Source organism: Schistocerca gregaria, chromosome 3, assembly GCF_023897955.1.
Source record: "Schistocerca gregaria isolate iqSchGreg1 chromosome 3, iqSchGreg1.2, whole genome shotgun sequence".
Classification (NCBI taxonomy): Eukaryota; Metazoa; Arthropoda; class Insecta; order Orthoptera; family Acrididae; genus Schistocerca; species Schistocerca gregaria.
The window spans coordinates 756,337,516-756,353,985 of NC_064922.1; the positions used below are offsets into that span (position 1 = coordinate 756,337,516).

General features: G+C 36.2%; 1 protein-coding gene across 6 annotated transcripts in view; it reads right to left on the minus strand.

Moving 5' to 3' along the window:
- LOC126353935 (uncharacterized) overlaps window positions 1-16,470 on the minus strand; it is a 340,432-nt gene that overhangs the window by 77,790 nt on the left and 246,172 nt on the right. For all 6 annotated transcript variants that reach the window (XM_050003197.1, XM_050003198.1, XM_050003202.1 and 3 more), the window contains one exon: window positions 2,401-2,511. In XM_050003197.1, coding sequence (XP_049859154.1) covers window positions 2,401-2,511 — 111 coding nt within the window. The remainder of the gene's footprint in view (window positions 1-2,400; window positions 2,512-16,470) is intronic.

Consider the following 16,470-nt stretch of genomic DNA (forward strand, 5'->3'; position numbering starts at 1 on the left):
TTAGCAGACACATTTCTTTAAGAGTGGAAAACTGAGCATTAGGACAGCACTGAATGGAGAGAGGATACACTGGTTTACAAAAAATAAAGACTGCAGAATTCTAGAAGTCAAAAAGATTATTACTGTTGGTTTCTGATATTCTAAAGGAATCTTGGTTGTGGATTTCATGGAACAATAATCAATTCTGAAACCCAGTGAAAGAGATGAGTAATGTAAAACAGGCTTTGTACTCTGTGGTTGACTAGTCATATCATGTTCTTGTGTTCTTGCGTGACAATACTTACATTTTAGCAAAGCAAACTCGGAGCCATTCCATTTTGTTTTGTTATTTTCTTCCTTAAATGATAACTTTTTTTACTTTCTTAATCATCATTAGTGTTAGCGAGAGAAGTGTCATCCTGTAATGCCAAGCATAAGACCAGGCCCAACTTTGCTAAATTACATTAATCAGAATAATTTCCTAATTAATTTGAACAATTTCAAATAACCAGTTTTGCTACAGCTAAGTTTGATTACCTAACAGTAATTATTTCCTATTCCAGTCACATTGTTGACATGTAAACAGGTGTAATTACTATATTACTGATAAAATTAGGAAAATAACCCATAGGAATCCTTAAAACATTCATGTAGCTAATTTCGAAAACATTGTAGGAACATCAGCACTTAATTAATTTCTGGCTGATTTGCAATTTTATGTGTGGTATTGTTTATTTAGCTATTTTTGCAGTTTCATCATCAAGAAGGCTTCTTTCAGTCAAAACTAGATTTCGTACAACAATTTGCCAATACAACTTCTGGGTGGTCATGTAAACACTTGAAAATTGATTCTGAAAACCCACTTCTGGTTGCCAGTTTTCCAATTCTGCAATCGATTTTCGCTGCCACGTAAATGCAACTGGTTTTCAAACTTGCTTGGGCCGTCAGGTCTGTTTTGTTTTTAAAAAAATTTGGCTAATGTGGTCAGAGTGGCTTTCTGTACAATGAAGGATGAGTAAAAGCATTAGACTGAAGCACCTCTTCTAACTGAAAAGAAACAGCGATTGTAGTGACTAAATCAGAAACTGTAACAGCTATTTTCCAGGTGGTTTATTGAACTGTCTTAACAAATAGTGGTAAAGTTCAAAATAAAACCCATTTTTCTGCACTATTCAATTAATTTGACACGTAAAATTTTAATTGTAAATGATCGAAGTTACATGCTCAACAATATGAAACTTTAGTAGCCAGCACTGGGCCTGAAGTCATTTGGGAAATGAGTCTGTTCTGACATTTTGAGAGTGGAATCAGTAACAATCAGAACCATAATAATGTGATGGTCTGCTGATGTACTGTTGTGAATAAGAAGACGGACACAGAAGTAGGACAATTAACAATGATTATGGATTACTTTTAATAAAAAAGTGGCACATGTATTGTACATCAGAGAGAGACTGTTAATGGTTGGTTAGGTTATACTGCACAGTGACTAATATTGAATAATTAGAAGGTGCAGTATAAGCATACCTGGTATATGAGATTTAATTACATGATTAAGACAGGGACCGACCATAAATAATTCACTGAGGGGGGCTGAAGTTTATGGAAGGAAAACCAAATTTCCTGCCCTCACTTATTTACAGCCAATTTCCTGTCGTGATCGTTGCCACCGATGAACTACAGGCTGATATACAGCCAGGTATGTCTCAACACTTTTCATGAGAAACGTGAACAGATCATATATTAACTTCCAGCCAATAAACATTGACTTTGTGTCCTCAAGAGTCTTTCATGGCGGCAGGTCTAAATAAAATTTTTGAGTTTTCCATGGCTATCTCTGCCATCATCATCACGAGTAAATGGGCTGGCAAGGAAAATATGTCAGGCCTGGTTCTACTCCTGATGATAATGGCAGAGATAGCCATTGAGCTCGAAAATTTTATTCCAAGTGATGTGGCTTGAAAATTGAGAAGAATTTATTCAATCTTGGCTTTATTACACAAGATTTCAATTCTTCATGCACATAAAAGATAGGTTTGTTTCCCAAAACTGATTCCAACAAATAACTTTCTGACATTCTCAGAGCCTGCCTGTGACCATTTGATAGACACAATAAATTCTTAAATCTGAGTAGTGTTTATGCGTAAATAAAATAAAATAAAAGCATAGATGCAAGCCTTTCACCTAAATTTTCTTTTTAAGTATTTCAGTATTTTATTTACAGCCTAGTGGATGTTATTTTATAGACAGCCTTCACATAAGCATATTTAGCACCACTCTTGTACCCACAGCAATCAAATACTTAGCAGAAGGCTATCAAAATTTAAATTGGATAAGTAATTTTTGTACAGACTGTAACCAGACATTTCTTTATATCTATCACATACAACAAACAGATGTATAAGGGAATGATGTAATTACCTAACCAGTGTTTCACTGGTCGCAGCAAAATACGGCCCCGTGAGCTTGTTTTCACATTTCCTTGTTGCTGGTTATTCAAGTGTGATGATTCACTTCTTGTAGCAGATGTACCTGTTCAACAAAGGTAAGTTCTACATGATGCTATTTTATACTATAGTATTAATTATGAGTTTAATTTTTGTAAAAATTACTTTATGAATGAAACTCATAAACTATTTCAGATGTATAACAAACAATTCTGAAAAATACAAATAGCACACCTTTAATGTCCAAAACAAAAGAGGGGCATCTATTCATAAATGCCCCTCAAGAATATGGTTGATGGATTCAGAGTAAGTAAGTAAGTAATGGAGAGACCAGCTTTTAGACACACCAAAAATTATTTATAGGAGGAAAAGGGAAAATAAGAACAAAGGAAAGATGCACATGCGCTGGAGGAAAGAGACAGTCAGCCCACACAATGGACTTGAGAAGGCACAACATGTACAGAACTGTCAAAAGAATGGTTATGTTTTCAAGGTCAGAAATATTTAATTCATATTTTATGCATTGTGGCAGATAGCAGTTTTTATAGTGATCAATACCTGATATTCAATTACTTACCTTAGAGGTACACTGCAGATAAAAAACATGTATTGGAATACAATAAAATAGTATTGTATATTTTAATAGCTACTAGAGCATTCTGTTAGAAAATTGGTGCTAAAATTCAAGCTTTGTAGGTGCCAATTCTAGACAGCATTTTGTCATAGAAGACATATTAGTAGCGACAGGAAAATTCCAAGATAATACTGTGAAATTACCACTTTTTAGAAAAATAACATGATATCGGCAATTTTTACGAGTGATTTTTTCCCCCTCCTCCCTCCTCTCTGATGAAGGAACAAAGTTCCGAAAGCTAGGAATGTAAATTTTCTGTTCTGTTTTGTGTTATCTATCGGCTGTACTGAGCTGAGGTAAGTACTGGCCAGCCCCTCTATCTCTTTGTTAGCATTTGTTTCACATCTTTCGAAGAGATTTTCCATTAATCATTTAAACTTTGTAATTTAGCTATGTAAAAATGTTATAAATCTGAGGACAACAGTTTACAAATATTTGTAACTTTTAGTTGCTAAATGTTAAGATTTGACTATTATTCTCCTCAAGGTTGAGGCTCATGTATATCAGTAAACTGACAGTTCATTTCCTGTGTAATGAACTCTGATGTGACAGCAAAAATAGCACTGAAATAAGCAACACAAAATTTGTCAAATGGCACAAAATTTGCCAAAATAACATCTAACACTGAATTTATCTAATAAAAAACTGGTAAAAAACACCAAATTCGGTAAAAATAAATAAAAACCTCCAAATTTGGTCAGAAAAAACGCTGAGTTTGGTGAAAATAGTAGTAATTTTGGCAAGAATAACACCCGAAATTTAAAAACATTGGCAAAAAGTAATAAAATTAAGAATAAAAATAATTCAACCCCAGGCATGGCAGAAAATGATACCAGATGCAGCAGAAATTACCCTCAATTTGACAAAAAAAATTACACAAAATTTGGTGAAAAAGACAAAAATGGGCACAACTGCCAAAAATGACACAAAATTTGGCAAAAAAGACACTAAGTTAGGGAAAAATGACCACTGCTTAGGCAACTAGTACAATGATTACACTCTTCAAAGAACTGTTTGACTGTAGTCACAAGGGCGAGGCCCACAGAACTTTAAGTTGTCATCTTTCGTCAATTCCCCAAGAAGAGACCAAAAAGAAGCAATTTGGAAATATTTTGTATTTCAGCAACACATAAACTTCATTACCGGATTTTTCTTTTAATAGAGAAAAAGGGGGTAGGGAGGGCAGGATAGATAGATAGATAGATAGATAGGTAGATAGATAGATAGATAGATAGATAGAGAGAGAGAGAGAGAGAGAGAGAGAGAGAGAGAAACTGAATACTCTAATATCCCACACTACCAATCTTAAAGGTGTACAAGCTGCTAATCGTGTGAATTGTGTAAAAAGTGCTTAGCGGAATTTTGATCATCTTATGAATATATAGAAAAGGACAGTCATCGCAGAAACAGCAAGGCAGAATAGTGAAACAGAAGGCAATAACTGTAGTATAGAAATAAGAGAGATAATTTTCCAAACATAAAACACACATGAAAACGTTGGCTGGATTTGGAGGAGGCTAAGAGGAGAGCATAGTGCACAATGGGGAGATTTGGGTACAGTATCTCAGGACATGCTGTAAAGAAAGCTTTCACAGGTGCAGTTCTCAGACAATGTACACATTCAAAATGCCCACTTGATATACTACCCAGCAGTCACATGAAAACAATTGTATTACAGCACACATCCTGCAGTAGTGACACTATATGGGACTAGTACCCACTTGATGTCCATTTGTCTTTAATGAAAGTTTAGCAGCTGTTCTGCTGGTACAGAAAGGTGAACACTGGCTTAAGTAAGCTGACGTGTGACAAGCTACCAGTCCCAATTCAATGACTCACACTGGCACATGGCCTACCTAGTGAATTGTAGAGGCAGACAATTAAAACCTACTTTTTATTGTGACCAGGCAGTAGTACATAGGATGGGCCCAATGTCACAATATCATTGACTTGGCTGAGAAGTTACCATTTAGAATGATTTAGTTTGACAAGTAGTTCACTTCTATGATATCTTCCACATGAATCGATTATTTTTCTTATGAGTCAAGTCTATGGAAGAAATGTGATAAATGAAAGCAGTGGTTTGAGTCACTGGATATTTGTGTCCCAATTTATTTTCTGAAAACTTACATTTAATACAAATGGCATGGCTGTGAAGACAGGGAAAGTTTGATGGGGAAAGAATAACTGTCCAAGTGTAAATAATGTTGTTTGATAAGACAGAACAGCATGCAAAGTAGTATGGAGCATCCACCAGTAAGAACATGGTCGAAATTAATGAGGGAGACTTGAGGCTCAACAAAGAATCCGATGAATACTACACTGAAAATGATTTCAGACAGCCTAGAAAATTTAGTAATTCATTTTCACTTATAGTGCCTTATGACTCCAGGAAGGCAAACAGTATGGGACATCCTCCCACCACCACCTACTCCAGTCCAGTCATAGGCAATTCCTATCCTGTCAAGGCAGGTCTGGCTGTGTATGCCGTCAACTAAAAATTAAGCTGCCACCACTATACTGCTTTCTTTGTGAGCACATAGCGTCCACCAACAAGCTCTGGCCAAGAGACAGCTGGACCTTCCAGTTGCTGACCATGCTGCCCAGCACAACTTGCTTCACAGCCTGCACCATCTGGATCCTTTCTTCGAACACCAGCTTTTCTGAATTGTGCATGCTGGAACTCTCTTTGCAATATATGTTATCCCCATCCTCCACCTATATTTCTCCTTCCACACTCCCAACCCAGCACTACACAGCCTTGTGTTTTAATCTAGTTCCAATGGTTAACAGTGCAACCAGAATAATAAAATACTTAAAGACAGCTGTTGATCAGGTATTAACAGATTTAGGCAAAGAAAACTGTGAGGTGTTGGTAGCAGAGCTAGGATTATCTGATCACTCAGGACAAATCATTAATATAAAAGTGGCTCCAGAAGAAGCAAAGGAAATGCATACTTACAGATGATTTTTTCCTAAACAAAACAGACATGAGTTTGCCAAACAGATAGCAGGACAAACATGGGACTCAGTATACTCAGAGGTAGATGCAAATGAAAAATTCAAAAATTTCATGACATTGTTTAAATTAAATTTTGAAGAAACATTTCCTAAAGTATTATGTCCATTATCAACAGCAGGAAAAAGCAAATGGGTCACAAAAGGCATCAAAAAATTGTCTGAAACAAAAAAGTACCTGAGCTCCATTAAACACAGCCGAACTAATCCTACCGTCTTACTGTTTTATAAAAGATATAGGAAAACATATAGGAAAATATTGCTTGCAGCAAAGGGAGCTCATAACTCCAAACTGGTGCTCACTGCTGAAAACAAAAATAAGGCAGTATGGAAGATTGTGAAGCAGGAAACTGGTACCAGGAAAATGAATCTGTCCAACTTGAAAATCAAAGAGGAAGGGACACTAATAAGAGACTCAATATATTTGGCAAACTATATAAATGATTATTATAGTAGCATAGGAATAAAATTACAGGAAAATTTTCTAACAGCCCCTCAGGTCAAAAAGCCAAATAATGGTGTATCACACTCAGTGGTGTTATTCCCTACAACACAGGAAGAAGTCTTTAAATCAGTCAGCAAACTGAAAAACAAAAACTCAGCTGGTCTGGATGAAGTCCCCATTTTTTATAATTAAGGACTGTATCAGGAGCCTACTTCCACCTTTAGTTAATTTTATAAATCAATCTTTCAAGCAGGGCTACTTTCCAGACCATTTAAAATATGCTAAATTACTATCTCTCTTCAAAAAATGTGATGCAGGAAAAATTGAAAATTATAGGCCAATTTCTCTACTATTATGTTTTGCAAAAATATTAGAAACTATTATGAAAGATAGGCTAATGAATTATTTAAATAAATACAACTTACTGTCAGTTGACCAGTTTGGATTTCGATCAGGGAAAAGCACAGAATCAGCAACAACACACCCCACAAAACACATTCTAGAAGCATTAGATAAAGGACACTACACAACAGGTATATTTCTTGATCTAAGTAAAGCATTTTACACAGTAGACCACAACATACTGTTAAATAAGTTAGATGAACTGGGAATAAGGAGACTTGTGAAAAAGTGGTTCCAGTCATATCTAAAAAATAAAAGACAGATAACTGAAATCTCACATATTTCAAGTTGCTCAAACTATATTGTAAAGTATACTTCAGACGCAAATTATGTAAATATAGGTGTCCCACAGGGTAGTGTCCTTGGCCCAATAATATTCCCCATTTACATAAATGACTTCCCACAGAGCATCAAGCATGGACAAACAATATTGTTTGCAGGTGACACAAATGTTCTAATCAGTGACAAATCACCAGATGCACTGAAAGAAAATGCCGAACAAACACTGAACAGTGTGCGTGAGTGGGCATCCAATAATAAACTAACACTAAATTAAAAAAAAAAAAAATGCTGTTAACTTCTATGTCTACAAAAAACCACACTATAACAACTTTAAGTTAAACGATGAAACTATAGAATGTGTAGACTACACAAAATTCCTTGGTATGCATGTTGACAGTCAGTTAAAGTGGGAAGAACATATTAAAATACTTTGTAACAGAATCGCTACAGCATGCTATGCTCTTAGAATTCTGACTGCAGTGTGTGATACTACATGTGTCGATCTGTATATTTTTCTTATATCCACTCTGTTATTACCTATGGAATAATATTTTGGGGATTCAACAGTATAACTATTCAAATAGTTTTAAAAATTACAGAATAGAGCAATTCGTATAATAACCAAGCGTGGCAGTAGGGCTCACTGCCTTGAACATTTCCAAAAGCTGGAAATCCTAACTGTCCCCTGTGAGCCGGCCGCGGTGGTCTCGCGGTTCTAGGCGCTCAGTCCGGAACCGCACAACTGCTACGGTCGCAGGTTTGAATCCTGCCTCGGGCATGGATGTGTGTGATGTCCTTAGGTTAGTTAGGTTTAATTAGTTCTAAGTTCTAGGCGACTGATGACCACAGATGTTAAGTCGCATAGTGCTCAGAGCCATTGAACCTTTTTTTTGTCCCCTGTGAATACATTTTTCAAAGTATTATGTATGTAAAAAAAAATATTGACTGCTATATGAAAAAGTCTTTAATACACAGCTATGAAACTAGAAACCAATACAATCTGCATCTAGAGAGAAAAATAAAGTTAAAACTCAGCAGAGCTTGTTGTACAATGACATTAAATTATATAATAAATTACCTCCCCCCCCCCCCCCCCAAAAAAAAAAAGATATTGACACAATTGGACAGTTCAAAACAAAACTAAAAATTTGTTTATTAAATAAAAGTTATTATGCAGTAACGGACTATCTGAATTAAAACATGTAGTGTAATTAAAGTAGCCTGCATTGTAATACATGAGGAAATAATTAAAATACGAAATCCAGAATTGTACAAATTACCTAAGGATATAAAACTAATGTAAGATACCGCAAAAATGTGTGTAAATACGAATTTTTTGTGAATAAATTGTGGTATATTGTATTGTATATGATTTTGCTGACAGAATCCAGACAATGTAAATTGTTACATGGATTAATAAAGAAATCAATCAATCAATCAATTTCACCAACTAGTGTTTTCACCTCCTCTCTACTTCTCTCCTTTTCAAATCCCCCCCCCCCCAGTCCTCCTGGAGACTATCCTGTCTCCACCACATCCAGGCATATTCCCACAAGCAGCACTACACCTACCTCCACCCTTATCCTGCTATCCCTACCCCTTCCTGTTCCAGCATCCTCCTTACCCTCTCCCTTAAAACCCACATCCTTTCATCTTTCCCTCTCCTTCCCTCTTTCCTGAAGAAGCAGCCACTGGTTGCGAAAGCTTGAATTTTGTGTGTATGTTTGTGTGTCTATCGACCTGCCAGCGCTTTTGTTTGGTAAGTCACATCATCTTTGTTTTTAGATATATTTTTCCCACGTGGAATGTTTTCCTCTATTATATTCGAATAATATGAAAGTGTGTACATTTGCTGCTTCCAGTTTTGTCTGTGTATGTCCACATGTAATTACTTTTTTTAATGCAGTAAACATTAACAAAATATTATAACAAACAATTGAAAAAAAGAAGTGCTTGCTTGAAAAAGACGGATTTCAAGTCAAAATCGTGCCAATGCAACACATATAAATGCCATTCACGAGTAAAGAAGAATTTAAGTACTTTCAGGTGTGAGCATTAAATAAGTATCCTTTGCTTTTCAACGAAGTCGGAAGACAGATATTACAAAACCCAACACTTGCTAATTTGGTGTGAGCCACATCTACAGAAGTCACAGTACCTGAACTTACACCAGATTCTTTAAACACAAGTACTTGGTGTTTGGGTGAATAGCTTGGGAAGAAACAGACTTCAGTGAGAGGAAAAGCAAAAGCTGAAAAATGTAACCTCAATGTGGGGACATTTATGTAGCACGACAATAAAAAGAATAATGGGAAGAATTTAAGAGGAAGTGGAGCAACAAGCTAGCTGAGAGGTATGTTTCAGAATTCAGACAGTATGTGTGACAAAATACAAATTTTGGCTGAAGTTCTGGAGAGGAGCCAAATCACTGTATTGTTGCCAGTGTGACCTAAACTTTCTGTGTGTGTGAGATTCACATAATTTTAAGTTCTGCTTCAAAGTTTTAAGGGTGGAAAAAGAATTTGGCAATGCATCAAGAACACTGGTTTTGGCCATAAGAAAAACACCATTTAACATTTGTTTCATGCTGTCTCCTTCTGCTAGCATGTTTCTTAAGTCCTCACCCCAATTAAGAGTAGATTAGATTCAGTTTTCATTCCACAATCCCAAAATTGAGATGATTCTCATGGGTGCAAAAAATACAAAAAAAATTGAATATAACACTCACTACCCAGACCATTTGTCAGGATGTTGTCAAAATATGTGAATAAATTACAGTAAACTGGAACTTCTAGTATTTACAGAATTAAAACATAATCAGAATGAAACATGGGTATGCATTTTAACAAATTTATCATACTAAAATACCTAATATTGGATGTCGCGACCAAGTGCTGAGAAAACTGAAAACTAACAGAGATTAAAATATGATAAGATGGGTTGGAATGACATGAAATCATATATAAATGTTTAACAACAAACAGCTCTAAGACAAAGAAAATCAACAGTTTAATTCACTAAGGAATTTACAACCACCTTACAACATCTTCTACGACACTAATTTATCACACAGCAGAAGCTACAAATCTTTCAAACACTACAGAAGAGCTCGAAGTAAAATAATCTCGTGTCTGCAACATGTAAGCAATCACAACAATTCACAAGTACAAATTCGCCCATTACAGATGGAAATACTAATGAAGTATGCCATGTATAGAAATGTCTGACTGCTTTCATTTAGCATTTCAATATCATCTCACACTTTATTCTTTAATTTTGATGAGACAACCAGAAAGAAATCAAGAAAATGGTTCTGGCTTGTTTATGCACAACACTGACTCTAGGAAATCGATATAGTAGACTGTATCCTTGGTGTTACTATCGATAGATATTTCCCATTAGAATTTCTTAAACTTAGTGAGCTGATGGAAAATGGCGCTCGTTGCAAAATAACATCCTAGGCATTACTATTGATAGATATTTCCCAACAGAATTTCTTAAACTGAGTGAGTTGATGGAAACTGGCGTTCTCTGAAAATAACAAATATCAAAATTTTTAAGATACTGCAGAAAAAAGCTCATGAAACACGAAAAGACAATATGGACCACAATTTTATTTCAATTTTATCTTTGTTTTTTATTGACGATGTTTTCAATTCAGATATTCAATATAGATATTTTTATTTCTTTAATAATATGCTCTTTTCACAGAAAATCTGAAATTTGGACTAATTATTGATTTTTTTCCCCCTTGTTTTTATGACTTATCATTTCAGTGATACTAACACATTTGATGTCGTTACACGTAATAGACCTATGGGTGGGGCTTAACATATGGATAGGTGTGGAGGAGGTGAATGGGCAGGACTTGGTCTGTGTCCAGGGCTGTCGCTAATGTTACATAGGAGATTGACAAAGAGAGGGAAGAGGAGGAGATCAACAAAGAGAACGAAGAGGAGGACAAGGTGGACAAAGAGAGGGAGGGGGAGGACAAGATGGACAGAGAGAACGGGGAAGGAAGTTAGGATGTGTATTCAATTCCCGTATATATTTAGCAATTGTAAAGCATTGCCAGGTTCACTTGTTACAGTATATAAAAGTCCGGTAGCTTACTCAAGGTCCTCAAAAAATGTCAACTGCCCAGCAGTGTTGTGAGGCACTAAATGCAAAACTAACTAATAACTGTAACTAGTTAAAGGAAGTGTTATATATTGAGTACAATGAGCTGTAATTTTGAAGCATATGAATGCAGAATAAAAATAATCTGTGATCATGGCATTCCTGCATATCACTGAGAGTCTGTCTAATGCAATATGGCACTCAGCAGTATGAAACATCCTTTTGCTAGTTTTGTGAGTGAGTGTCTCATGCCCTGGGTCAATATTTACTAATATGTGTTCTGCCCCCCCCCCCCTCCCCCCCTTTACTCTAATGTTGCACTGACATAATGGAAGAGATGCCATATGCGAGCAATGATTGTATTTTGTGATTACATTCATATGCTCATTTCGGTTTACCCTTTCACTGAATTTCTCACTAGTTACTAATAAAGTGCAGTAGTTATATTTTCCCACATTAGCTTTGTAGACTAATCGTACATTCCCTACAGAACTTTGGTCACAGGTGAGGTTGCTGTTAGTTTGTTAGAACATATACAACACTTCTCCCAGCCTAATTCTTGGTTTAAAAATTAATTTCATAAAATATATAACAAAAAAGTTGTACACATAATTATTCACATGCCTGTCAAGTGATCCCAATGTTAAAAACACAATCACCGTACTTCATATGGCTGCTAGCAGATATAAGTTAAAAGTATTTTACTAAATTATTTTACACTCTGCAGCACAAAGTGGTAATGCATTAAAGAATGTCAAGTCATAAAATATAATAACAGCATTGGAAGCAAATGGCATAATAAAAGTGTATGCCTCACTTAAATGTTTGATGGCGTCCAAGGGGCAGTCACACAGCCATCGAACAACCTGATGACTACATGTGCTTAAACACTGTCTTGTAATGATTGATTTATCTGCTAACCCATTCACGAATTTTTTAAGTCTTTAACATCAGACTGCAGTTTGCTATTAAAAGTCTGCAAAATCTACAGTGCAAAACTTTTCTAAGTCCACAAAGTTATGAGAAAATTTTACAAGTCCTTAGATTTGCTGCACAAAAATTTTTGAACGCTTTTAAAAGTGACTGCTGTGCAGCACATCGCCATAGGTCTTGTCTACAACAGCTTTTGCACACACCAGATTGGCCTCAGCCAATATGGCCACCACCCTTACATACGTCTCATTCTGGAGTTGGAAAACTCATAAAATACACGTGTTGTACATAATATTTCTAAAATTATACATCAAAATATTATCAGAAATCTGCACTTATTCCTCTAACATGTAGCAGTGTGCCAGTTTCATTGTGGCTCAAAGGTAAGTATTCGGTACTTCTCTAATACATTACCCTCAGATTTTATGAGACATGTAGAGAAAGTAAGTTTATTGTGCCCATAACAGGCTGTGGCTCCTTTGTTTTTTGAGAGTTGGCAAAAGTGAGTGGTAGAGGGGGATTCCCTGACCAGAGTGAGCATCACAGGAACACAGTAGCTATAAACTCACACTGTAGTGTCCAGTTGCATGAATGATGTCAGTAAGAAACCCACCATGTGCAAGTCATGTGCTGTGATCTGCTTCTTACTCATAGAAGGAATAACATCTAAAAAAGTTTTTTCGTGAATGAAATCAGTTTTTGGCAAAGGTGTTATGAACAGAATGAGTGTGTATAAGTTTTGTAAGGAGCTTAGGAGAGGAAAAACAATAGTTCATTATGAACAGAGGAGTGGAAGACATTGCATTTTGATGCAAACGAATCAAGGAAACCATTTATGAAAACTGCCAATTGACAATGGATGAATTTTTTGCAGTGTTTCCAGAACTCTCTTACATGAGATGCTCACAGAAACACTGTAATGCTGGAAACGGTGTGCAAGATGGGTCCCAAACCAGCTGACACAGTAACACAAGAAAAATTAGGCCAATAGATCATGCAAGTATCTTAGTAACTTGAACAGGGAGGTGGGGATTTTCTGAGCCCTGCTTTGACCGGAGATGATATGTGGGTGGCTCACGCCACAGACAAAAATAAATTTATCACAGTAGCATCAAACCAATTCCCCATCAGCCAAAAAATTCAAAACCACAGTTTCGGGGGGGGGGGGGGATCATGGCCTCAGGGTTTTGGGACCAAAGTGACATCATTTTGGTCGAAATTCTGCTTCAGGGACGACCACCAATGCACAACGATATTGTGAGATCCTAATAAAAATCAAAAGGAGCATTCCAAACAAAAAGAAGTGAATGCTGGCAAGAGTAGTGTGCATGTTGCATGACGATGTCCACCTCCAAGTGGCCTTAGCCACCAAGCCAAGCCAGGCTCATTTGGTTGGGATGTTTGAACCACCAACCCATATTCCCCTGATTTGGTACCTTCAACTGTAGCGGCAGAAAAATCCAATGTATAGCTCAAATTTTTTATCACTTCACACTGTAGGTAAGTTGACAGAAAATTTGGTAGTAGCAGTAGAAAAACTGGTCCGTGGCACGATGTCATGCAGAGGAAGCAAGTCACTTATAGAGGAAATGCGAAATATCCAATGCCCATCCTACAATCACCTGTCCTCATATGCACTGGCTGGATGGCTGACTGGCAGAGGGCACTCAAGAACTTCTTGTAGCTACAGGACAGATTACCAGCCTGACAATGTCCAAACCACAGTCTTAGCAACCAGATTCACACACACCCATGAGGCATAGGTGGTCTATAAACATTTTAAGAATGTGTTTATAAGGTTCTCTATCTGACATTCTCACATGTCCATTAATTGGAAGCAACTAAAAATAAAAACTGCAATATATGCCCCCCTTGGTCCCATTTTCTCCTAAAATTGCTTATCTTCATATTTTTCAAATTGGCTTTATAACTTATAAAGTATGCTATATAATATATCTAAAAACAAAGATGATGTGACTTACAAAAACTAAAGCGCTGGCATGTCGATAGACACACAAACAAACACAAACATACCCACAAAATTCAAGCTTTCGCAACCAATGGTTGCTTCATCAGGAAAGAGGGAAGGAGAGGGAAAGACGAAAGGATGTGGGTTTTAAGGTAGAGGGTAAGGAGTCATTCCAATCGTGGGAGCGAAAAGACTCACCTTAGGAGGAAAAAAGGACAGGTTTACACTCGCACACACACACATATCCATCTGCACATACACAGACACAGACACAGACACAAGCAGACATCCTTTCGTCTTTCCCTGTCCTTCCCTTTTTCCTGACAAAGCAACCGTTGGTTGCGAAAGCTTGAATTTTGGGTGTATGTTTGTGTGTCTATCGACATGCCAGCGCTTTCGTTTGGTAAGTCACATCATCTTTGTTTTTAGATATATTTTTCCCTCGTGGAATGTTTCCCTCTGTTATATTCATGCTATATAATATGTTATACATGAATGCTAACAATTTTATAGTACTAAATATTTAATATACAGCTACAACTTTTTAAGTGGTTGTTCCTTCAACAGTATGGAAATTTCAAGTCACTGGATTAAATCATCAATGGGTCAATGGATGTCTACCATAAGCAGCAGACCAAGCAGACCAAGGCTATTCAAAATCTACTATGCTGATTACCGACAAACACACATTGTAAAATTAGTAACATTGCTGTTCATATAGTAATGAGTTTGTATTCTGGCTACTCAAGACAACATCAGTGTTACACATTACTTAAAGTTACACAAAGTGTAGTAACTAAGAAAACTGTTAATCAAATATAAAATAAAACTTTTAAAAACTTACTACAAAACTTTTTAAAATTTTCAGAAATTCTCTATGTGTTGTATCCATCACATTTACATTAATTTTTTTTTTTTTTTACAAAATACTGGAGGTTGGGCAACGTCAGCCGAATTCCACATGGTGAATAAAATCATCAGCACTGGCTGTTAAAATACTTTTACTAAAAAGTAATCTGTAAGGCACACTTGATTGTGAATAAAATCATCTGCACTGCTGCTGGAATACTTTTAACAAAGTGATGACCAGTTCAACAGTTTCAATGGTGTAACTACCACCTTCAGATTTCAAAACAGACTTTTTTTAAGGTTTATGGCGATAAACATGTGTGCCTTACGGAATACCTGAGAGAAGTCTATTTATAAGTATGTAGTACGCAAGCTATGATGTGAAGTTCGTAAAGTACTGGTAATGTCAGTTGGATGTATCACTCAAATGAGGCTGATATTAAAATATAATTTAAGCCCATGCTGACTAAAAAATTAAAATTTCTTAACATACAATGTACTGAGCCAGTCTTTGATATTTTACATGCCCCTTACTAATTTTTAAAAATTACTTTAGCTGCTGAAATGTTTAGGAGTGGGATGATTAAAGGTTAAAGGATATCACAGATATGTACAATTTATTGCTCATTAGAGGCACTTATATTGTATTTTCTTTGTTACTGACATCACAACATGGAATTAGTCCATGTTGTTGAAGAAATTCTTCACTAGTGAAGTGCTAAAGATTACTTAAGCATAAGTATAGTTTTTTGCTTGCCAACCCCATTGAATCAGTCAACTAACCTCTTTCATCCAACTCTTTATAATAGTTAACACTTGTTCAGTCTCAATCACTCAAAAATTATTCCTTCTTAAATGTTTAATTTAATTCAGACAACACCACTAAATGTGTCTGTTTATTCTCTCTCCGTTATTGACTTGGGTTGCTCTGGGCAATGTTGTATCCTCTTCTATTATTTTCATCGCAATTTGGAACAAATCATCTTTATTTACATGAATGCTCTCTTCTTTCAGCACCTCGAATTTCTGTCCTACACTAGGGCATTAAATGGAGCATAACCTTATGGTGTGATACACTCTGTATACAATCTGTCACCCAGTTGCATGCATGTCAACTTTATCTTTCAAAAAGTTTTCAGTTGCTGTTCTTGAAATTAACTGCTGTAGTGGACCTGCTATGCAGTATTGCTATACTGTTCCATGTGACTTCTTCTCTTTTGCAGCTGGGGTGAATGCTGAAAGAGAGCTGTGATCTATTTAAGTTACTGAAATGATATAATCAGGTTTGTGTTAATTCTTGTGTATTTTGACAGCCATGTCTCCACTATACAACTATTTTTACAATGGCAAATGACGCAGATTGATCCTAATTTGTAGCTCACAATAGACTGTA